This window comes from Macaca fascicularis, chromosome 16, assembly GCF_037993035.2.
Source record: "Macaca fascicularis isolate 582-1 chromosome 16, T2T-MFA8v1.1".
Taxonomy (NCBI): Eukaryota; Metazoa; Chordata; class Mammalia; order Primates; family Cercopithecidae; genus Macaca; species Macaca fascicularis.
The window spans coordinates 34522752-34547648 of record NC_088390.1 but is presented as its reverse complement, the minus strand read 5'-3'; the positions used below and the strand labels follow the sequence as shown (position 1 = coordinate 34547648).

Here is a 24897-nt window from a genome sequence, read left to right as displayed (position 1 = left end):
TTAATGCAGGGCAGTTATTTATTTGTTCAACAAATATTTATTGTTCATCGAAGATGAACCAGATTTTATGGGCATTTGTGACGGAGGCTGGCCTTAGCTTTAGGAAAAGGAGCTCCAAGAGCAGTAGTGATCTCTCAGATCATCTTGTTCACCCTCCTCGGGGGAGATTTAGTCAAAAATCCATCCCAAGCTCTTCAAATATCCCAACGAAGAGATTTATTTATTTATTTACTTATTTATTTATTTTTATTTTTATTTTTTTGATACAGAGTATCACTCTTGTTGCCCAGGCTGGAGTGCAATGGCACAATCTCGGCTCACTGCAATCTCCGCCTCCCGGGTTCAAGTGATTCTCCTGCCTCAGTCTCCCAAGTCACCTCTGGTAGAGGTGAACCTACCCACAGAAATGAGCTCATTTGTTTAAACGAGCTGGGATTACAGGCATGCGCCACCACACCCGGCTAATTTTGTATTTTTAGTAGAGGCAGGGTTTCACCATGTTGGCCAAGCTGGTCTTGAACTCCTGGCCTCAGGTGATCCGCCTGTCTCGGCCCCCCAAAGTGCTGGGATTACAGGTGTGAGCCACCACACCTCGCTCCCAGCAAAGAGAATTTTTAACAACTGCTTTGGTCTCCAGAGTCAGTTCTTGTGCCCTCTTCCTGATATATCCATCTCAAAGGTCTTTGCTACTCTGTGATTGTAGAATATCTGATCAGCCTTCTGGGAGCAAGAAAGTAGTTGTGAATGGGGAGGTGACCAAGGAAAGAAGGTGGACTCAATTGCCTGGTGTTTACGGGGGATTCAAGCGAGGCAGAAGGAAAGGGGAGCTGGCCAAGCAAAGAAGGTAGACTCAATCATCTTGTGTTTATGCGGGATTCAAGTGAGGCAGAAGAAAAAGGATGACATCTCAGGGATACTCCCTTCATCTGAGACATCTTCTCCATCTGTGAAATCGACTCCTGTGCACAGGAGGGAGGCTTCTGGCCAGAGGTCAAAGGTGGGCTTTGCCCAGGCTTGGGAAACGGCTGATTCGAAAAGGTGCCAAGTCATAAGATGGTGTTAGTTTCATGCTTAATTCATACAGGATCTTCCCCACCACAGGGGCCAGCTTGAACCCATGCCCTAGGAAGGGAAGAGCAGACTCTCAGGCAACTTCACAGACAGAGAGGCTGAGCTCTCTGGACATCCCCTACTTACCCAGACAGGGCTGACTATCCTCCTGGTCACATCCCAAAGCCAGAAGTGGCCTCCCACCATGAATACCCCTTTTCTAACTGCCCAGCCTCCTTATACCTACAATGTCCAGGCTTCAGCACCTATCTGGGCAGCTAAGAGTGTGGAAAATACCATTTCTCCTGGCGCTGAGTTAGGTCAGCTTTAAGGCACCCCATTCCCCCCATTCTCAGGCTCACCAGAGAATCCAGCACCAATGACAATGTTGTCATACTTTGGGTGACGATCGAGAATGAAGTGCTCATCAGGGGTATTCTAGAAAGAAACAATCACACCTTGTGTTCTTTGAGGCTCGAGGGAAGAGGAAGAACTGCAGGCTCTAACTGGAAGGGGCTGGGCTGGATTTCTTTCCAGAAAGGATGGAATGAGGCACAGGGATGCTTTCCGCATGCCCGTGCCCTTCTGGGCGTGCCAGTCTTTCTCATTTGTCCATCTGCCTTTCTTCTCGCACAGAGCTATGAACACAGTAGGTGTTCAGTTAATCTTTGTAAACTAACTTTAGCCAAGATGCCTCAGGCCCTGGTGACATCTGTCTCTTCTCTTTGTCCCTAAGGCCTGCTCAACTGGAGGAGCTTGCCAAAAAATCTTTTAGAGCTCTTCCGGGAATCAGAGTGAAGGACCGACTGCCAGGCATAGCCTAGTTTCCTAATGAAGAAGAATAGGAATAATTTCCAACAGGCCCTTCTCTGGTAGAGGTGAACCTACCCACAGAAATGAGCTCGTTTGTTTAAAGTCAAACACTATGGCAGGGGTCAAACAATCGGGCCTGGCCAGTGCAAGGTCTGTCTCCTTCTTCCCTTCTGTAGAATGGTGAGGGGGCCCAGCAAGGCTGCCCAGACCCCTTACCGTGTACATGCAGCTCTCCATGACAGCAGGCTCGGGCTTCAGGTCAGGAAAGTGATCTCTGACAAAGCTGCTCACGATCTGGACGTCTCGGATGTCTGCGCGTGCTGTGGGGCAGTCCCGCTCCTCAGGGTCTGCATGGTTGCCGTGGTGATAGCTGACCTGGCTCCCAATCAGAGCGGCAGGAGTGGTGAGGGCTGGCCTTCTGCGCACAGCCACAGCCGAAGGGCAGGCGTGTACACAGGAGGGCCCCATCCATCATTCCATCCTTCCCCACTCCTGGCAAGTGCTGCGGGCTGTCACCTGAGGCTGCTTAGCTCTTGGTCCCTGCAACCACCCTATGTTTGCAAAGGAAGGGCTCCTTTTGCTGGACCTCAGGGCAGCTGAGGGTCTTTCCTTGCAAATCGCCAAGAGTGAAGCAGGCTCCTTCTGCTGCCCCTGAGACCCAAGGGCGTCTATGGAGGGGAAAGTTAGAGCTGCTTCCCCCAATCTGCACTGGCATCTACCTGCCTTTTCTCGATCTTTCTGCTCACCTTCATCAGCCCTGGGTACTCTCCTGCAGGCAGTCCGTAGAGGTGGTGGGGATACAAGCCCAGCCACAGGAAGCATGGAAAGGCCTGGGACACACCATAGCTCCCAGGAACCCTCTCTCGCCAGTAACACACGTTGATCCGCAGGGTCTTGAGGCAGGGAGAGGAAGTGGGAGATGAAGAAAACCCATGGAACTGTACAGCAATGAAAGCAGTTTCTCTGGGCCCCTGTGGCCCTTTAACGCAAGCCTGGACACCCAGTTGAACTCATCCATGTTTGTCTCTCCCACTTCTCATGTTGTTTACCTGTTACATGTGTTACAATGCACAAAGATCTCTGAGCCTCTGTCTCTTCTCCCATTCTTAGTTTTCTCCCATAACTACACCCAGCCCCCTGCCCTATTTCTCTCTCTCTCTGGGAATTAATAAGACCTCAGGTTTATTGAGTGCTTACTACAAGCCAGGTTATGTCCTAAGGACTTTATTTTTATTTTATTTTATTTTATTTTATTTTTTTGAGACAGGGTCTTGCTCTGTCACCCAGACTGGAGTGCAGTGGTAGAATCACGACTCACTGCAGCCTTAACCTCCTAGGCTCAGGCCATCCTCCTGCCTCAGTCTCCCAAGTCGCTGGGACTACAAGCGCATGCCACTACACCTGGCTAAGTTTTTTTGTTTTTGTAGAGACAGGTTCTCACCATATTGCCCCGGCTGGTCTTGAACTCCTGGGCTCAAGAAATTCTCCTGCTTCGGTCTCCCAGAGTGTTGGGACTACAGGTGTCAGCCACCACATCCGGCCTCTTAAAGGCTTTATATGCAACATATATTAGGTTGGTGCAAAAGTAATTGTGGTTTTTGCCGTGACTTTGAATGGTAAAACTATAATTACTTTTGCACCAGCCTAATAATTTAATTCTCCGATAGTCCTATGAGGTAGCTATCATCCCCCAATATTACAGGTGATAAAATTGAGGCTCAGTGAGGTGAACGAATTTGCCCAAGGTTGTCCAGATCCAGGATGCAAATTTGACTCCATCAGGTTCCAAGGCTTCTCTTGAGCACCAACTCTCAGGCTTCCAACTACTCTTACCTGGAGAGGCAGCTCAATGCCCAGGGGACGGAGGAGCTGGTTGGTCCAAGGACCTGCCGTGATGACCAAGCTCTTAGCTTGGTAGCTCCTAGTGGTGGTTTTCACCTTGACCAGTAGCCCTGGGTTTATCTCCACCACCTTCTCTCCGTCATGCACTATGCCTCCTAGCTGTCGAACTGCATCCTTAAAGGGCAGGAGCAGGAAAAGGTGAATTAGTTCTGGATGTGGTTCACCCTGGTGGACAGAAAGCCTTTCGCCTAGGGCAGAAAAGAGTGCAGAATCTAGACCTGTCCTGTATTGACAAGGCCAGCCGCATATATATCACTGCCCTGCCCAAAAAGTCAAGACTAAGCCAGCAGGCCAAAGACCTCATCCAGAGGGGGGTCTTGGGCTGGCTGGTTGGGACCCAGGATGCCCAGAGCAGGGAGCACCTACATTGCCCCAGTGCTGTACGACATTACCTGCAGGGCTCTGAGGGCCTTGTATGCATAGAGAACTCCTCCGGAATTGTCCAAGAGCCCCACTTCTCCCCTGGTCAACCGAATATTTGGGAAACGTTGCTTCAGTTCCTCAGATGAAAGACACTGGTGTTCCACCCTCTGCCTAGACAGACTGGCCTGGATTGTCTTTAATTCTTGATTCTCCTTCATTCCCAGCAGCAGTAATCCAGTCTGCCTGTTAAAAAATAAGTCACCTAGGTGAAGGTACGTTTCAAAATCCTGGCCTGATGTGGTGACTTGCGCCTGTAATCCCCGCACCTCAGGAGGCTGAGGTAGGAGGATCACTTGAGGCCACTAATTAGTTCACTAGCAGCCTGGGCAATATCACGAGACTCTGTCTCTGCAAAAAGTAAAAAATTTTTTTAAAAGTAGCCAAGCGTGGTGTCACATGCCTGTGATCCCAGCTATTTGGGAGGCTGAGGTGAGAGGATCACTTTAGCCAGGGAGGTCAGGGCTGCAGTGAGCCATGATCGCACCGTTGCACTCCAGCCTGGATGAGAGAGCAAGCCCCTGCCTCAAAACAAAGCAAAACAAAGCAAAGCCCTGGACCATTTGCTCTCCTTCAGGAGGGATCTCAGGTCCAGGTGTAGGCACTGAGAGGAGTCATGGCCTCATGTTCAGAGAAGAGGTGAAGTCATCTAGATTCAGTCAGTAGAATCCCAGTATTCTCATGCTGATTTCCAGCCCATTCCCAAGTCGGCCCTTGGCTCTCACTGGTTTTCTTGTCCTCTATGCCCCTTCTCAGGAACCATCCTGCCCTTGGATCCTAAGTTCTCCTTCATGTCCCATGGCTTGGAAGTGGTGGAAGTTCATTCAGTTTGATGATATTTCTTCCCCTTCCTCCTGTCCCCTGACCCCATTCACTATTTTGATCTCTCTGTTCTGTATTCTCCCCTGCCCTCCCCGCTTTCCTCTTTCTCTTTCTTGTCATATATGTTTGTACCTTCCTGAGTGTCTGTCTCTGTCTCTCAGTTCCTTAGAGACTGCCTGTTTTGTGGAAAGGGTCCTAAACTGAGAGACCTGGCTCTGTCTCTAGTCCAGGCTTCACCTTGGCGATGACCTTGATCAGGTCACCCACCTCTCTGGGCCCAGATTCCTCCTCTGTAACGTGCCTGTTGAACTACTGATGGTTCCTCACCAGGGTGATACCCCCCGCTTACCCACCCACCCAGGGACAACTGAAAATGGCATGACCCATTTTTGTAGTTGGCACAATGCCTGGGGCTGCCTCTCACATTTAGTGGGCAGGGGCCAGGGATGCTACGCCTGCAATGCTCGAGAAGATTCCACCCCAAATTCCAATGGCGTTCTCATGCAGAAACACTGGTAGATGGTCTCCTAGGGCTCCAGCAATACATTTGGTGACTGTGATTTTGTTTCTCCCTGTACCTCCCTCTATGCTTTTACTCCCTAAGGGAGTGAAAGCTGTTTCTCTTTCATGCTTCCTGCCTCTCTGTCACAAGAGACCAGAGCTCCCTTTTGGGGGAAACAGATAGAAACAATGGAAGAGTCGCTCTGGCCTTTGGGACCGTTTGTGTGGTCCTTCTCCATTGCAGCTACTGCACTGCCCAGCAGCGGCCTGGTACATCCCCCAGGTAGTGCACATAAAGCTCGTAATAGCCTATAATGGAGTCTCATGGATATTACATGCTTCCAAATCCCACATTATCTGGTTGGGGGGATTAAAGAGAAGATTGGGAGGGGTAGGGACACTGTGGGCCCTGGGGCGGGTGTCAGTACACAGAGCCGCGCAGCATGCCCAATCCATTTGCCATGGCCCCCGCCTACCCAGCATCCACCACCAGCGAGATAGCAACGAGAGCTCTGCCTCTTCAAAGCTCAACAGAGGAAAGATGCAGTGGAAATCCCTGCTCTTAGCAGACTGTCTTTTTTCTGTGGCCCCCGAAAGGACTTCAGATTGGTTCAGAGGTAATGAACACTTGCCTAGTTAACTTTTTTTTTCCCCCCAAGACTGAGTCTAGCTCCATCCCCAGGCTGGAGTGCAGTGGTGCGATCTCAGCTCACTGCAACCTCCGCCCCGGGTTTAAGCAATTCTCCTGCCTCACCCTCCGGAGTAGCTGGGATTACAGGCGCACACCACCACGCCCGGCTCATTTTTGGATTTTTTAAGTAGAGACAGGGTTTCACCTTGTTGGTCAGGCTGGTCTCGAATTCCTGATCTCATGATCTGCCTGCCTCAGCCTCACAAAGTGCTGAGACTGCAGGCAGGGGCCACTGCACCTGACAAAACTTTTTTTTTTTTTTTTTTTTTGAGACAGAGTCTGGCTCTGCCGCCCAGGCTGGAGTGCAGTGGCCGGATCTCAGCTCACTGCAAGCTCCGCCTCCCGGGTTCACGCCATTCTCCTGCCTCAGCCTCGCGAGTAGTTGGGACTACAGGCGCCCGCCACCGCGCCCGGCTAGTTTTTTGTATTTTTTAGCAGAGACGGGGTTTCACCGTGTTAGCCAGGATGGTCTCCATCTCCTGACCTCGTGATCCGCCCGTCTCGGCCTCCCAAAGTACTGGGATTACAGGCTTGAGCCACCGCGCCCGGCCTTTTTTTTTTTTTTTAAATGGAGATGGAGTCTCTATCACCCAGGCTGGAGTGCAGTGGCACGTTCACAGCTCACTGCAGCCACGAGTGAGCTCCTCCTGCCTCAGCCCTCCAAGTAACCAGGACTACAGGCACATGCCACCACACTTGGCTAATTCTGCATGTGTGCAGAAATAGGGGTCTCGCTGTGTTGCAGAGGCCTATCTCAAACTCCTGGCCTCAAGCAATCCTCCTGCCTTGGCCTCCCAAATATCTGGGACTACTGGCGTGAGCCACCACACTTGGCTAATTTTTTGTGTTTTGTAGACACAAGAGTCACATGGTATGTTGCCCAGGCCTGTATCAAACTCCTGGCCTCAAGGGATCCTCCTGTCTTGATCTCCCAAAGTGCTAGGATTATAAGCATGAGCCACTGTGCCCGGCCCTAGTAAACTTCTTAGTCAATAAATAAGTATGAAGTCACTCAGGTGTATCTCCTTGAGCCCTTTTTACCCAATGGGGTGCTGGCTGGGAGGGATTCTGGGAGAGACCTGGCTTAAACCACACCTAAGCAGATGTAATGTGAAATCCCTGACCTGAAAATTCCAGAGCAGCATATTCTAACCTCTGCCTGCAATATAGCAGCTTTGGCCTCTCATGTACTCTGAGATTTCCTTTCCCTTTTTCCATTGTTTCTTCTTCCTTTCCTTCTTCCTTCCTTCCTTCTTTCCTTGAAATGACTCCTCTTACAGGGATGTACTGTATGGGAAAAATGAACTCATGCCAAGACAACGGGCAAATCTGTCGAAATATGAAATGCTGAGTGATGTTCTAATTCCCAAGCCGTCCTGTGGTGGATGAAGCGGGAGCTCCCCATCCCTAGGAGTAATCAGTGAGCTGATTCTGCCGGTGAATGTAATTGTGCCGATTGTAATCATTTTGCTCCAGCTCTCTGGCCCTGTGGCATTTATTTCTTAGCCCAGATATTGATCTAACAGTGGGAAATTTTCCATCTGAATGTGTGATGCCGGACCCTCCCCTAGTCCGAAGATGTGTTTGGGAAATTCTCATTTTCCGTGGATCACAGCTAAGCTATTTGGCCTGAGGGAAACCGTGCGCTGCTGGAGAAATGCCTTGTATTGGAGAGAGATTTTTGACCATTATGAGCAAATCGGAAATAAATGTAAAACACTGCCTGGAAATGCAAGGGCCTGTCATTATGGGAGATAGGTGAGAGGCTCCTATGGGAAACGCTTAGAGAATTGGAAACCAGTCAATCAAAACCAAGATTGGAGAATGGGCCTTTTCCCCCCAGTATGAAGATAGATGGCTTCCATGGGCAGATTGAAAATCATTTAAGTGCTTATTTTCTTAATGGCTTTTTCTAGATCCCAACAAATAGACTGCTCATTCTGCATCAATTTCTCACCCCTATGTTCGTGACCTCCCTGTCTTCTTTTTTCTGCTTAGACCCGGGCTGCAAGTTTGGAAAGGAGAAGGGTGAGAAGAGACGAGGGCATCCACAGGATAAAAAATGACTGGGAAATGAATGGTCAGGACTAACTACAAAGAAGGACTGAAAGCCATCACATGAGTTGCCAGGGAACCCTAGAAAAGAGTGCAGCTCCCAGCTCCCAGAATGCCCATCAGCTGAGTGAAGAGCATTTGGTATGAACTATTCCTTCCTTCCTCCCGACCCTAGCTTGATCCAGCACTAGGAAGAGGTAATTGAAGACTCCTCCCAAGGGCCTTGTTGACTCCTCTATGGCCCGACTAATGCGTCAGATACGATGTAGGGAGTTGGTGATCAGGGATTTCCACCAGTTACTGTAGCAGGACAGGGTGCAAGATGGAGTGGGGAGGAATTAGGTGGGGAGACAGCTCTCCCTGTACCTGCCATCTTCCATCCCAAGCTCCAGCTCTCCCCTCTCTGGGTTAAAAATGCCAAGCAAGTCAGCTCTGAGTCACCTTGGGGAAGGGATTCGAACGGGGACTTGGTAATGGCTGCTGTCTTTGTTGGTTTTGGAGGAGCTCTCAGCTTTTCATCTTCCGCTCAGTGGGCCGAGGTGGAATTGGTTAACAAAGACTGCTCCAGGGAGGGGATGTGGCTGACAAGCCAGACACTTCGCAGACACTAGAAGCAGCAGCTGCAGAGGGGGCCACCAGGTTCTGCCAGCAGCTGTACTGCCTACGGCTGTGATCTTGTCTGATATTGTCAGCTAAGCAGGGGCAGCCCGGGTCAGGAGCTAGATAGTAGGACTCAAAGGGAGAAGGCGGGGCAAAAAAGAGATGGGCCAGGGAGCTGGATTTTGCTGTTGGAATCAGCATCCTGGCTGTACACATCACAAAAGATTCAGACCTTGTGATCTGACACATGTGTCATTGTCTGTTCCCAGAATATATGCAAATATCCCAAACCCACCCATGTTTAGTATGCCGCTGTCACAGGAAGCAGCTGAACAGAATGAAAAGCACTGGACAACCACCTGAACTGCCAACTCCTAAAGGTTTTTTTTTTTTTTTTTTTTTAAATCATCATCAAATAGCATTAAGTATGCTCATATCTATCAGTAGTATTATGGTATTGTGCTGGTTCTTCTAGAAGAACCTGGGGAGAAGTAAGAACCACACAGATGATGAATCATTTAGAAAATAAGAATCAGTAAAAGCTAAAGGAATTAGAATGGCTTTTAGCCCAAAGGTAGTAGAGCTGTATTCAGATACCATTCTGAGAATAGGAAGTATCTGCTCTGTCCCTGCTAAGTAAAGAACCAAATAAATTAGTGTGCCTGAGTACATTAGGCTCGCCATAAGAAAGGACTTATAATAATAGAATAATAACAACAATAGTAAGAATACTTTAACACTCTAGAGGTTTTTAAAGCATACTCACATAACTTTTCATTTTTCATAACTGAGGCAATGAGACATCGGAATGGTCTTTTAAGAAGGGCTGTGATATTTCCCTGTCTTTAAATGCATAGTAGCAGTCTTTTGACCTGGGATGATTTAGGCGTGAACTTCTTTGGAGACAGAAATGGACAAGTTAACCAGTTTGAGGTATCTTCCAGACCCATGGCCAGCAAGCCACCACTCAGGGACCAAATTTGGCCTTCTGCCTGTTTTTGTCTGGTCCATGATCCAAGACGGTTTTAAAATTTTTAAATTGTTGATGTTTTTTAATCCAAAGAAGAATAATGTTGAGTGATACATGAAAATTACATGAAGTTCAAATTTCAGCATCTATAAATAAAGTTTTATTAGAATACATCCAGGCTCATTTATTTACATCTTGCTTTCATGCTACAATGGCAGAGTTGAATAATTGTAACAGAGACCACAAGGCCTGCAAAGGCTAAGATACTTACTAGGTGGCTATTTACAGATAAAGCTGGCCAACCTCTATTCTAGACTTAAGAGTATAGTAATTTTGTGATTTGCACTAATGGGATAAGACCCTGACTACCTGCCAGCAACCCTCTCATAAGATTGTGGGCAGAATGGAATGAGTTATAGGTGTCAGGTCCTTAGAGCAACTCTTAGTTTTTCTCTTTTCTTTTCTTTTTTTTTGGAGACAAAGTCTCATTTTGTCACCCAGGCTGGAGTGCGGTGCAGTGGCATGATCTCGGCTCTCTGCAACCTCTGCCTCCTGGGTTCAAGCAATTCTTCTGCCTCATCAGCCTCCCTAATAGCTGGGATTACAGGTGTCCACCACCACGCCCAGCTAATTTTTGTATTTTCAGTAGAGGCAGGGTTTCACCATGTTGGCCAGGCTGGTTTTTAACTCCTGACTTCAGGTAATCCATCTGCCTCAGCCTCCCAAAGTGCTGGAATTACAGGCGCGAGCCACTGCACCCAGCCTAGTTTCTTATTGTAAACACTACATATATGGTGAGGAGGAGGAGGAAGATAGTTTTCCAGGTGCTGTTCTAAGCCCATTACCTACTTATCCTCACACCAGCACCATGACACAGGTATTAGTGTCCCTACTCCACAGATGAAAAAACTGAGTCTCTGGCCGGGCGCGGTGGCTCACGCCTGTAATCCCAGCACTTTGGGAGGCCGAGGTGGGCAGATCACGAGGTCAGGAGATCTAGATCATCCTGGCTAACGCGGTGAAACCCGTCTCTACTAAATATACAAAAAATTAGCTGGGCATGGTGGTACGCGCCTGTAGTCCCAGCTACTCGGGAGGCTGAGGCAAAAGAATGGTGTGAACCCAGGAGGTGGAGCTTGCAGTGAGCAGAGATGGCGCCACTGCACTCCAGCCTGGGCGACAGAGCGAGACTCTGTCTCAAAAAAAAAAAAAAAAAAAAAACAACTGAGTCTCAACAGAGGTTCAACAGCTTGTTCCAAACCACACAGCTGAGTGTGTCAGAGCTGAGATTTAGAGCCAGGTCCGGTTCCAAAGCCCTTCCAAATTCCTGTCCTCCTGGCAAAGAGGAGGATTGTGCGCTTCTGAGAGTCTGCTACCCAAGGATCCCTCTCCCTCTTTCCTTCTGCCACTCCCCTTGGTATCTGTGGTTGTTGCACCCATCTGTCTCCTCCTGCCTTTCCTCCCCCTGTCGCTCAATGGAACAGGATGCAGCTGACCCAGAATGGATGGAAGGGACTGCCCCTTATTGAAAGGTGCTAGACGTTGGGCCAAGTATTTCACAAAAGTCTCATTTAATTCTCTCAGAGCCCTATGAGAAAAAGTGAGGCACAGAGAAGTCAAGAAACTTTTCCAAGATCACATATCTGGTGAGAAATAGAGCACAAAGTCAAACCTAAGCCTGTCTCCCTCCAGAATCATCTCCCTCGGAAAGATTCCAGACACTCTAACAAGTCTTAGTTGTCTCATTATGTGCTGGGAAGAAGTGTGCCCTCCAAGGCCCAGGGCGAGTCTCTTAGCAAAAGATACTCAGCAGTATTCACAGACAACTGACAGAGAAGGGTCCCTCTGCCAGGCCCCCCCCCCAGCAAGACATGCTCCTTTATTTGGGTGCTGGGTGCATTAGCTGCCTCTGAATAAATCTGTAATTAGCTGCCCTGGCTGATTTGCATAATGGATTTCACTTTGTTCTTAAGTTAATGGTATTTTTGCAACAGAACACTAACCTCTTGGTTCCTGGCCATTAAAATAACCACCACCCTATAGGGTAGAGCCAGGGTTTGTAGGAAGTTCAGTTAAGAGTCACAGAGGAGGTGGGAGGGAGGCGGGATGGTTAAAGTTCCCATTGCATCACAGATTATTGGCTTTCTTTCCCATGAGTATTTGAAAGGTCAAGGGTTGGAGAGAGCCATGAAGGTAGCAGAGAAAGAGGTGCAGGCTCACTCCCTGGCAAGCAATCCAGCCTGGGGAACGTCCCCATTTTGTTCCTACAGGAAAAGGTACTCAGAGAGAACAAAATGGGTTTATAGGGTTGCTACAGGGGGTGAGGACCCCTCAGGAAAAGTTAGGATATTGGTTGGACTATAAAGAATCCTGGGCCGGGAGCGGTGGCTCACGCCTGTAATCCCAGCACTTTGGGAGGCCAAGGCGGGCGAATAATGAGGTCAAGAGATCAAGACCAGCCTGGCCGACATGGGGAAACCCCGTCTCTACTAGAAATACAAAAATTAGCTGGGCGTGGTGGCATGCACCTGTAGTCCCAGCTACCTGGGAGGCTGAAGCAGAAGAATCGCTTGAACCCGGGAGGTGGAGGTTGCGGTGAGCCGAGATGGTGCCACTGCACTCCAGCCTGACAACAAAGCGAGACTCCATCAATAATTTAAAAAAAAGAATCCTGAAAGCAGCCTCCTCCTCTATCTCAACCCCTGCCCTAAAAGAGTTGCAGAGGCCTCCACAGAGTTGAAAATACACTCTCCAGCAGACTCCTGCACCACTCAGGGCATCTGCCACACGGTGCCTTGCCAGCAGGCTTTCCATTACCGCTTCTACTAGCCTTGGACACATGGTCTGAACCCAGTCCTGCAACGCAGAGCCTGACCAGAGTCAGTTGGACCTGTGGGGTGACCACCACGACAGCAGAACTCTTCCATGCATCAGGTACTTCCTGAGGCCTTGTGTCCCTCCCGTGGCATTCCAAATGTTCCATAGCACTGCCACTTCACACACTAAAAGCACCTGCAGGTGCAGAGCCCCATGATTCAAGGAATTCCTCCCACAGCCCACCTGTGCAATTGGGTTCCAGCCTCGTGCTCCAACTGGGCCCATATCTGATAACACTCATGCATCATCTGGGTGTAAAAGTCTTCCAGGTATGCCTTTCGGATTATCCGGCTTTGTCCATGGGAGCTTCCTCGGGAGTGTGGTAGGAAGAACTGGAAGTGGAAAACAAGAGAGATGATGGAAGCCATTACCCCTCACACTGCATCCCCCGTTAGGAGCCATCTCTGCGTGTGCTGTCAACCAGGATCCATTTATCCTTCAAATATTTCCACACAATCTGGGGAAGGATTATACACAGGAAGATAATTTGAGCCAGGAATGCAAGACCAGCTTAGGCAATATAGCAAGACCCAGTCTCCTCAAAACTTTAAAAACTATCAGGTGTGGTGGCACTTGTAGTCCCAGCTACTTGGGAGGCTGAGGTAGGAGGACTGCTTAAGCCCAGCAGTTTGAGGCTGCAGTGAACTATGATAGTACTACTGCACTCCAGCCTGGGCAATAGAGTGAGATCCTGTCTCAAAAAAAAAAAAAAAAATCCATACAATCTTTCCAAATTCTCTCTTTATGACCAAGTTACTGACTTGGCAATCAAGATAGAAGTTCTTCAATAGCACTAACTTGGGCTTCCTTTTGCTAACACTGTTCACATCCAGAAAGAAGTTCCCTTGTTAGCTAGTCTTCAACCATCCTGCTGCAATCTCACCTCGCTTAGATTCATAACGAAGAAAAATTAGAAAAAACCTTCCAGTTCAACTAGTCTAGCCCCTTCATTTTATGAACAAGGAAACTGATGCTGACTTTATTTCTCTGTGGCTACAGATCACTCAGGGTAAGAGAACCACCTCAGGATTCAGCAACAATGAGTTTCCTGAGAGGATGAACCAGGAATCCCTTGGGCTTTGAGAAAACTGATAGAGAAATGAAGAAGGTTTCTAAATACTCTGGCTCATTACCAAGAAGAGCAAACCATAGCCAGCCTGGGTAACTGCAGGCAGAATGGAAAGGGAGAGCCCACTGCAGTGGAAAGCTTTGATGATAGCTGGGTGGCCCTGTCCTCAAAGGACCCCACAGACACACAGGGCCCACCAGCAGATGCAGTGGTCACTGCAGACCGCACTGCATAGCAGGAAAAATAAGACCTCAGTCTCACTTATCACGTATCAAACAAGGAGGCTGCTATTATCTGGAGGTGGCAAAAACAAAACAAAACAAAACAAAACCGAAAAAACAGAAGCTTCTGCTGGGTTCTGGGGTGAGAGGCCAGGAATATGCAGGACATAATCCTACCTCTTAGGTGGATAAATCAACCTTTGCCTCTAGGCAAAATTATCTTTACTTTAGGTTACCCAGAGAAGAACCAATTATTTTTCTTGGGGGGGTGATCAACCATTTGGGCGCAGAAGGGACAGAGCAGTGAGAAGGAAGAGAACAGGGCCTGGGACGCTTGGTCAAGGGCAGGAACTGGGAAGCAGTAGAAAGAGGAAATGTGCCTAGAAACCCAATGTGGGTGTGAGGGATGTGAAACTTCTTTGAATCGTCATGAAACACACTAGGCAGCTAAGATACAAATTACACAGAATTTTTGATGATTCAGGCCCTTTGGCCTTGCCCTGTAGCCTGCTGGCTCTGAAAACCCCTCTGCAGGGGAGGAGGCTAGGACAGTCCTTACAGCCGGGGGTGCAGAAGGGACACAGTACCTGCTCCAGCAGGAGGACTCTCTTCCTGTGTTTGGCCAGGTGGTATGCGGTGAAGCAGCCCTGGATCCCAGCCCCAATCACAATGGCGTCCCAGAGATCTTTCTGAGCTGCCATGATGCCCACTCAGCCCCACAGCCACAGAGCCTCAAAGGCAAAGGCAAACAAAGACGGGCTCCCGGCTGAAGGACAAGGAGGAAGGCAAAGTCCAGCCTGGCCAGTGTTCCCACAATGCCCTGGGGCCGTGTCCTCCCCCTTCCTTCCCTGCCAAGCCTGGCCCAGGGCTCAGCCTCCCTTCCCCTGCGGAGCAGAACTGGGTAGTCTGATTTGTGAGGTTTAGCCCAGCTCAGCTGCCAGCCTCACCCTTGCATCCCTGTGGCTTTCTATTCTTGGCTCAATTATTGTCATGCAAATGGGCTCCTTCCTTTGCCACCTTCCTGTCTCATTATGATCTTTGTCTCAGGACTTCGGCCCTGGAATTTCAATGCCTCCTAGACCATACTGGGCACTGGGAATGCTGCCTCCCCCTGCTGGTTTTCCCCTCTTCAGTCAGATTTCCTTTAGAGATTCTAGAGGGCCCAGCTAAGAACTTGGCATGATGCCCAGAATAAGACCCACCTCCCTGGTGGGTGGTGAGGTCAGGGGGTAGAGGCAGGGGCCAATTGGGAGGGCAGTTTTGTGATTATGAAATTATTCCCAGCGTGTTTTACTTTCATTTTGAAGAAAGGAGAAGAAGAAATGATCCTGAAAAGACAGAAAGGACAGAGTGAGAGGAGAAGCCCTCTCCTCAGCCACAGAGAGGGGACCAGGCCAGCCCAGTGCCTAGAGGGGCCCCACGTTGAACGTCTCTCTGTCCCAGGCAGTATGCTTAGTAAGTACTGATACTGGCATTCGGGACAGAGCCAGGATGGGTAGGGCCTGATTCTCATACAGTTTGAGGGTCCTCTTTGAGAAAAAGGAAAAAGGAGAATTATGAATACAAAATTAGATGCCCGGATGTGGAAGAAACTGTTTAATTAAAGACCCCCATGGTTGAAGTTTCATTTGCTTCATGGTAAATCTGCCTCTGCACGCGTTATCTCATTTACTCCTCATAGCCCTAAGAGTTTCTGCGGGTTTTGTTTTTGGTTTTTTGGGTTTTGAGACAGGATCTCTGGGATCTCACTGTCACGCAGGCTGGAGTGTAGTGACACGATCTCGGCTCACTGTAGCCTCTACTTCCTGGGCTCGAGGGATCCTCCTACCTCAGCCTCCTGAGTAGCTGAAACTACAAACGCACACTACCATGCTCAACTAATTTTGTTTATTTTTCGTAGAGACGAGGGCTCACTATGTTTCTCAGGCTGGTCTCGAACTCCTGGACTCATACAATCCTCCCACCTTGTCCTCCTAAAAGCTGGGATTACAGGTGTGAGCCACCGCACCTGGCTTAGGAGTATTTTTATGCCCACTTTTGGCAGCTTAAGGATGGCCCCAAATTCTTTATCACTCCTTCCATCACAGGATCTGTGACTGCTTAACCAATAAAATATGGCAAAAGTGATACCATGACACTCTCTGGCACAGCCCTAAAGAGACTGGCAGCTTCCTCTTCTTATGTTGGAGCCCTTACTTTTTTTTTTTTTTGAGACGGAGTCTCGTTCTGTCATTCAGGCTGGAGAGCAGTGGCGCGATCTCGGCTCACTGCAACCTCTGACTCACGGGTTTAAGCAATTCTTCTGCCTCAGCTTCCCGAGTAGCTGGGCCTACAGGCGCATGCCACTATGCCTAGCTAATTTTTATATTTTTAGTAGAGATGGGGTTTCACCATATTGGCCGGGCTGGTCTCGAACTCCTGACCTCATGATCCGACTACCTCAGCCTCCCAAAGTGCTGGGGTTACAGGCATGAGCCACCGCACCTGGACAAGGAGCCCTTATTCTTTGAGCCCTGAAGCCACCACGTTAGAAGTGCAGGTATCCTATGGGAGAGTCCAGGTGGAGAGAACCTGGGACCATGTGGAGAAGCCTAAATAAGAATGAAGTTATCTTGACTTGGGAGGCTGAGTCAGGAAGGATCGCTTGAGGCCAGGACTTCCAGACAAGCCTGTGCAACATAGCAAGACCTTGTCTCAAAGAAAGGTGAAATCATCTTGGTTCCTCTAGCCCAGCCTAGCACCAGCTAAATTGTACCAAGTGACCCAATTGATGCTACATAGTGCAGAAGAATCACCCAGTCAAGCTTCCTCTGAGTTCCTGATCCACAAAACCATGAAACAGAATAAAATGGCTGTTGTTTTCAGCCACAACATTTTGGGGAGGTTTTTTACATAGCCGTAACCAAAATACTACTTAATGGCTGAAGACATGAAGGCTGAGAGAGGTTCTATCTTACCCAAAGCCATACCTTTGGTATACAAAGACACTGAGGCTGGGCACAGTGACTCACATCTGTAATCCCAACATTTTGAGAGGCCGAGGCGGGAGAATCACTTGAGGCCAGAAGTTTGAGACCAGTCTGGGCAACATAGCAAGACTGCATCTCTACAAAAAATGTTAAAAATTAGCCAGGGATGGTGGTGTGTGCCTGTAGTCTTACTTACTTGGGAGGCCGAGGCAGGAGGATCGCTTGAGCCCAGAAGATTGAAGCTGCAGTGAGCTATAATCACACCATTGCACTCCAGCCTGGGCAATGGAGCAAGATTCCAGCTTTATGCAAAAAGAAAAGAAAAGAGAAAAGAAAAGAAAAGAAAGGAAAAGAAAAAAAAGAAAAGAAAAGAAGACACTGAGTTGTGAACCTGGGTCGGTCTGCTCCAGAACCCATCCCTTTAACCACTGTGCTTTACTGAGGACGAGTCAGAACTTGTAATGATGATTCTGATTTCAGTATTTTGCTGTTTCTCCCACAATGAGTGGGAGAAAATAATGGTCCAGGAAACCCACATGACTACAGGGAGCTGCCCAGCCTCTGTACAGTGGCCCACCAAGGCCCCCAGCAACGCTTCTCATTCCACAAGTAATCCCCCAGACTGGTCTTGGCAACTGGCTGTCCTCTCAGCCCAGCCCTTTTGTTCCTAGGAAAACAGGAACCCAGAGAGGAGGTGCCATTGGACTGGATTTTTCTTTCTTTCATCTTTTTTTTTTTTTTTTTTCCTGTTACAGGATTTCATTCTGTCACCCAAGCTGGAGTGCAGTGGTGGCAGACAATAATGCAGTGGTTTTGCCATGCTGCCCAGGCTGGTCTGAAACTCCTGGGCTCAAGCAGTCTGCCCACCTAGGCCTCTCAAAGTGCTGGGACTGGCCAGGTGCGATGGCTTACGCCTATTATCTTAGCACTTTGGGAGGTCGAGGTGGGAGGATCATTTGAGGCCAGGAGTTCAAGACCAGACTGGTCAACATGGCAAAACCCTGTCTCTACTAAAAAATACAAAAATTGGCTGGGTGTGGTAGTGTAGGCCTGTAATCCCAGCTACTCAGGTGGCTGAGGCAAGATAATTGCTTGAACCCAGGAGGCGGAGGTTGCAGTGAACCCAGATTGTGCCACTGTACTCCAGCCTGGGCGAGAGAGCAAGATTCTGCCTAAAAAAAAAAAAAAAAAAAAAAAAAAAAAATGCTAGGTTACAAGCAAAAGCCACCATGCCTGGCTTTTTTTTTTCTTCTTAAAAAAAAAAAAAAAAAAAAACCAGTATGTGTATATATATATATATATATATATATATATATACTTCAAGAGTTCAGAAATCCTCACAACTCCATCTGCCACTCCCATCCCCCGGAACAGGCCAGCATCCACATCACAACTGGACAGCTCCCCAGAGTAAAAAATGGCTGACATAACCGAGAAAAATGTACTATCTGAGTATGTAAAGGCTTGATATAAATATATAAGATCAGCCCCCAGATTTCTCTTGATAAGATGTCAGAGGAGATGAACAGTTTACGCACAAGGAAAAGCAGACAATAAATCCTCACATGGAAGTGTGCCCAGTCTCACTAGCAATGAAAAAAATGGGAATTAAATAACTGCAAGGTACTATTATATGCCTATTAAATGAGCAAAAATAAATAAAAATGACAACATCTTATGTTGTCAGTGCTATGGGGACAGACATAGAGGAGGGTTGCAATTTGGGTTGACAGGATCTCCTGGAGGTGGCTGGGGCAACACACAGCAATCCGGGTAAAACAGCTCAAACCTTCTGACCTAGAAATTCAACCTGGGGAATAATATCCCAAGGGGAGACAAAGGTATGAAGATATTTATATCTGTGCTTTTACAGTATTAAAAAAATGAGAAATAACCCAACCACAAGGAATGGCTGAACAAGCTCTGGCTCACTGGCACAATGGAATACTACGTAGCTATTCCCAATAACAAGCTGGACTCTGCTATGCAGAAATGTGTGTATGAGATAATCCTGAGAAAGGCAAGCAGAACACAAACAGACATACACACACATTGCAACCAAGTGTTCTGCGTGTGTGAGATCAAAAATCGAAAGAGAACTTGGTGGGGTAATTGAGCTTCATGCTCATTAGTTGCCGTATTCTATAAAAAACACACATCCATTCACAATTTGTAAAAGAAGGAGCAAGCCCCCGGGGAAGCAGATGCTTCAAATCTCCCTGGCCCCTGGTTCCAGGGCCTGGGGAAGTTCACTCTTTGTTCTAATCTCAGTTCTTCCTGCTGCCCTCGATATTTCTTATTGTTCAGTCCTCCAGGGAAGCTACAAAGCGTCTCTGTATCCCGCACCCCCACCCCCACTTTGTTTAATACAATATCTCTTCAGAGATAAAATGACAATTCCATTTCCCCATCCCTACTTCACAAGGCTGCCCTGGATTCCTGGACGCAAGCATTCTGCTTCTCGTTAAGAATTTCAAACAGCTCCTCCGAAAGCAGACACTGGCCGTGGCCCAACCTTGAAATGAAAAGCGAATTGACTTCTGAAGCCTTCCCCTTCTCGCAGGGTTCCCCGTCCTTGTGGCTGTCCTGACAGGGGCAGGCAGAGAGAAGCTATCCACTCAAATTCCGTTTTAACACCCATTCTGGATCGGAAGACTATTAAAGGGAGAGCCAGCAGCCTTACACCTTGCTGCTTGTGCGTGTCAGCAATCGCTTCTCGTGTCCTGGGGCAGAGACGCTGAGGATATGAGGCTGAGCTGCTCATCTGATGGCTTGATTGACACTTTGCAGACGTGGGTGGGAGAGCTGAGCCAGGGAAGCGGCAAGCTGTACAGATCAGAAATAATGAGAGGACCAGAATCCGGAGAGAGCAAGGAATAAATGAGGGACTTAGGAGTTGGATGGCAAGGGAAACACTTCTGTTCTCTTTTCCCTGCCCTGCTTTGCCAAGGAGCCTGGGGCAAGGAGGCAGACAGGCAGACCAGGAAGGGCTCCCTGGACCCATCCTGCCAGCTGCTGGGGCATCTGGGGCATCCAAACGTGCGAAGGATGCCAGCGTGAGAAAACAGAGAGCGGTAGAGCAGGCTTTGGGCATGGTCTCCATACACATCGCCAGCCCAGTTCAAGTCTCAGGTTTAATCTCTTCTCCACCATCCTCCCTCCTTTTGCCCCTGGGGTCATCTACCCACCATCTCTTACCTAGATTATTGCATTAACCTCAAAACATTTCTCCCTGCCCCATCCTTGCCCCTCTTAATCTATCCTCCGCGTCCCAGCCAGAGTCATCTCTCTAAACAGCAAATCTGAACAGGTCACTCTCTGCTGAAAATTATTTAATAGCTGCCTATTTCCTATTAGGTTAAAATCTAAATTCTTTAGCTTGGCACACAAGGCGGTTCACACTACGGCTTCTACCTGCTCTTGCAGCTTCGTCTCAGGTCCCTTCTCACTGTGTCCTTTAAGCCTGGGCAACGCTGCTCCCAGAGAGGTTTCAGCATTCGGCATGATTCTTCCAAATTCCCTGACACCCCCAAGCCCACTTAGACAGCTTCTCTCGTATGCTCCCTTCCCGCCCTGCGCATCTCAATAACACTGAGCACATTGCATTGTAATTGTTTGCGTGTCTGCCTTCCCCCAAGCTCTTTAAGGAGAAAAAGCCTTCTTTTCATTGTCATTTTTTTTGTAGGTAATACATACACATAGAACAACGTAGTGTACCAAAGAGACCACTGTGGAAAGGACGTCTGTTTCCACCCTATCGTCAGCTGCTTAGTTCTCCTCATCAGATGCAAGCTACGCTGTTGCTATTTTCTTTTGTGTCCTTCCAGAGATGTTCTATGGGTAGACAAACATATACAGTATATTCTCTTTTATTCATCTCAAAAGTAGGGTACTAGAACACGCTGGTGTTTTCATTTTCTTTATCTTGGCAATCCACATCAGTCATACTGAGTGGGCACCTTCTCCCTGATGGCTGCATAGTATTCCATGGTATGTAGGAAACACTTGGGAATAAGAAGGCACCCCCTCCTGTTTACTGATAGGTGGTGAGTTTCTCTGGCTCTCACAAGTGCCCTCGAGTCACAAAGCTCTCTAGCTGTCTCCTATTGGGTGTTCAGGGAGAGCGAGATGCCTGTTCTGGGCGGGCCCAGCAAGGTTTATCGAAGGTTGACAGTGGCCTCTGTGAGTGCCCAGGACAGCACCCACCTTCACACCAGGAGGTGGAGGGGGTCGAACACCCAGAGACCCTGGTTTCTGCTTCCTTTGTATTTGTTAGATGACAGATATTAGAGTCCATGCTTCTCCCTCAAGACACAAGAGTACAGTTGCTAGGCAGACTCCAGGGGAGGGCAGAAAATAAGAAAAGTCTTGGGAATTCAGACCAGAACTTTGAGAAAATACGAAGTCATGATTTAGCCTGGAAGTGAGGGGCAGGCAGGATAAACTCACGAATAAGTACCCTCAGACCTCAATGGGACAAAAGGAAATGCACCGAAAAAGAGGGTGGAGTGGCTTTCATCTGTCTCCAGGTGAAACTTCCCAGCAGGTAAACACTGGAATTCTCTCAGCCTTATTTCCAGGTCTTTCTCTGCCAATCCTACACAAAGACATGTCCATATTTGCACTCATTTGACTGTGGTGCCCCAAAACATCCCCAGGTATTCATTAAGTGGTGTCTTCAGACACATGTACATCCAAGTGGGGATATTTCTACCCCTAGGTTTTTGGAGAAGGCCCCATTAAAGTTCAGCAGGCAGTGGGAAAAATGAGAAATTAGAGTGCTGAGAAGTGGTCCTGTTCCTCTGTGGAGGTGAGGGTGTGTCTGGTATGTGTCCCCTGTTGGCAGCCTTCCCTCCCTTCTCTGCAGAGATGCTCTTCCATGTCTTTCTTATGCCTCACAGCCTGGATATCATTATACCCTGAAGTGGGGAGTTGGGGAAAGAGTGGAAATTGGGAGCAAGAAAAGTAAACAGCTTTTGCATGAACTGGGTTGACTTGACAAGTGACGGGGCAACCAAAATTCAGCAGCATGCAGGAAGATTAACTCCAGCATTCGGCCCTCTGGTAGTCTCCTTTCTGGGTAGATGTGATCTTCCTCTCCTAGCTCTGCAGCCAGACCTGCTGATTTTGCTGTTTATTAGGGAACATAGACAGATATGCAAACTCAGGTCTTCCCCACACTATCCTGCCAGCCATAGGGTCATGGAGGCAGAGAATCCAAGGGAAGCCTGAGAAAAAGGAGGAAAGGAAAGCAGAATTCTGGATAACAACTTCTAAGCCTTCTTCAGTGCCCACCTTCTGCTTGTTGCCTCCAGACTGGCCCCTAAGCCAGTCTGGCCCATCTCTCAGCCATGATGCCTGCAGACACATCTTTCTCACTCTTTTGTCTCACTGTTTCTTAATCTGTTCTTTTTTCTGTTTCTGCCTTGGGTCCCCTTCCTTCCTCTGAAGTAAAGAGAGAAAGAGAGGCTTAAGGGAAGGCCTAGCGTGGTATTGTAGCATGCATCAGTAGTCCCAGCTACTCTGGAGGCTGAGATGGGAGGATCACTTAAGCCCGGGAGTTTGAGTCCAGCCTGGGAAACATAGCAAGACCTTATCTCTAAGAAAAGAAGAGGAAGAAGAAGAAGGAGGAGGAGGAGGAGGAGGAAGAGGAGGAGGAAGAGGAAGAAGAAGAAGAAGAGGAAGAGGAGGAAGAAGAAGAAGAAGAAGAAGAAGAAGAAGAAGAAGAAGAAGAAGAAGAAGCAGAAGAAGAAGAGAGTAAGAACATAACTAAATAAAAATAAGGGAAGGCCTTCATGAATGAATAATAGGAAACCAGGACCTAGCTAGGGAAGAGACCTTGAGGCAGTGGAAAAGGGAGAAAGGCCTAAAAGAGCCAGGGAATCTTTGGTGCCAAAGCCAGAAGGCTTTCCTTCTTGTTGAGAAGCCTAGAGCTGTTTCTTCTCACTGGGGTTTTTATGGGAAGTTTAAGCATGCTGGAGCTGGGAAGGCTCAGCTGCACCCCTCCCTCCTCTTTCACCTGGCTGCTGGTTTAAACAGCACTGTCATGTTTGGAATTTCATGCCTCTTGAATCTGTGGACTGGTGTCTTTCATCTGCTTTGGAAAACTCTCAGCCATTATCTCTCCAAATACGTTCCTCTGCCCTATTTATTCTTCCCCCTCTTTCTGCAAAATACATATATTAGATCTCTGCATGCTGTATCTCTTATCTCCTCTATTCTCCCCTCTTTTTTTTTTAATCTCTATGCTGCATTCCAGGTAATTTCTCCTTATTATCTTCTACTTTGCTAACTCTCTGTTCCACTGCATCTAAGCTGTTTTTAAATTAATGAGTTGAGTTTTAATTGCTGTTACTATATCTTTTTTTTTTTTTTTTTTGAGACGGAGTCTTGCTCTGTACCCCAGGCTGGAGTGCAGTGGTGCAATCTCGGCTCACTGCCAGCTCTGCCCCCCGGGTTCACGCCATTCTCCTGCCTCATCCTCCTGAGTATCTGGGACTACAGGTGCCCGTCACCAAGCCCGGCTAATTTTTTTGTATTTTTAGTAGAGATGGGGTTTCACCATGTTAGCCAGGATGGTCTCAATCTCCTGACCTCGTGATCTGCCTGCCACGGCCTCCCAAAGTGCTGGGATTTGTTACTATATCTTTAGTCCATTTTGTCACCTTGCATAATTTCCTGTCCCTGCAAATATTTTCAAGCTTGTCTTTTGTTTATTTGACTGCAGTAAGCATGGTTGTATTATAGTCTATGTATGATCATTTTAATGTGTGAAGTCCTCATGACTTTTTTATTTTGTCTCTTGTTTCTTTGATTCTCACTCATGGAGCCTTATTTTCTTATAGGCTTGACTATCTTTAACAATGTTCTGGTAGCTGTGCTTGAACAAATATATTGGAATTATTTTCTTATGAAAGTGCCTTCCTTTACACCAGATTGTGTTTACATCTGCCAGGCATCAGGGACACAACCATCTAAACCCAGTTCCCAGCCTGAGGTTCCCTGGAGCACCTAGGCAATGTGAATGGGGCTAGCTTACTTTGGTTTACCCTTACCCTGATGGTGTAGCCCTTTGGGGGTCTTAGCATATTAAGGGGAGAATCTTCTATTAGAGTCTCCACAATGAGCAGGCACTGGGCTTGGATTTCCAACCCCCTTACTCTACCAGGCCATCAAAATGAAAGTTCAGATTTGCAAGAATTGACAGATGCTCTTTAAGGGAAAAGTGATTTCTATGCATCCTCTGGTTTTCTCTTCCATGTTGGCTTGTTGATTCCTTACTATTTTATTAACTCTTCAAGGTTTTTAAGATGTTGTTGATATTTTATCTAGCATTTTTCATTCTTTTTACTGGGATAATCGGTCCAAATAACTCAGCCTGCCATTGCCGAGCTTCTGAACTTGGTTGCAATCAGAGTACTAACTCCTAGAATATCTAAGCTCTGCAGTATCTTCTGCATGTGTACTGTTCTCTCATTTCCTTCACCCCTTCCTCCCCAGATGCCAAGGGTGAAAAAAGACAATGGCAATTGTCAACAAGGATGACCACCTCCCTCCTAGGGCAGCAAGAATGAGAATCGCTTGATAGCCACCCTGAGAGCTAGATTTAGGTGTGGACCAGTCAGGCTTTGGCTGAGGGGCCAATATACGTGGAACCCTAAAGCATCATCCTGAATTGGAATACCTTAGAAGAGTATCTTGCTGTCTAGAATGTTTTTTAGGGAATCACTATATTTGTTTTAAAGAAGGAATATTTTGATAAGGCACAGGTGCAGGCTGTGACCCCCCCAAAGTTAATTGCTTTCCACTAAGAGTGGGTCCTGCTTACAGCTTTTGTTTTGATGAATGGGCAGCAATTGCCCACCAGCACTGAATTGCTCAGATCCACAGAGAAGCATGGTCCTCTGTTCATCCCTCCTTTTTGTGGTGCCTAACCT

At 47.9% G+C, this 24897-nt stretch overlaps 1 protein-coding gene across 2 annotated transcripts; it reads right to left on the bottom strand.

The window, feature by feature from the left end:
* Positions 1-14778, bottom strand: PIPOX (pipecolic acid and sarcosine oxidase). 2 transcript variants are annotated; one of them, XM_005583281.5, is made up of 8 exons: positions 14579-14778; positions 12885-13033; positions 4158-4371; positions 3697-3879; positions 2610-2756; positions 2080-2238; positions 1413-1488; positions 1-1122 (listed from the first exon to the last, which is right to left on the bottom strand). In XM_005583281.5, exons 1-8 carry the CDS (start codon positions 14690-14692, stop codon positions 992-994), a joined length of 1173 nt encoding a protein of 390 aa, XP_005583338.1. In that variant the 5' UTR covers positions 14693-14778; the 3' UTR covers positions 1-991. The 2 variants fall into 2 exon arrangements, with proteins under 2 accessions (XP_005583338.1, XP_045231129.1); XM_045375194.2 differs by having other exon boundaries at positions 1-1025.
* Positions 14779-24897: the final 10119 nt, after the last annotated feature.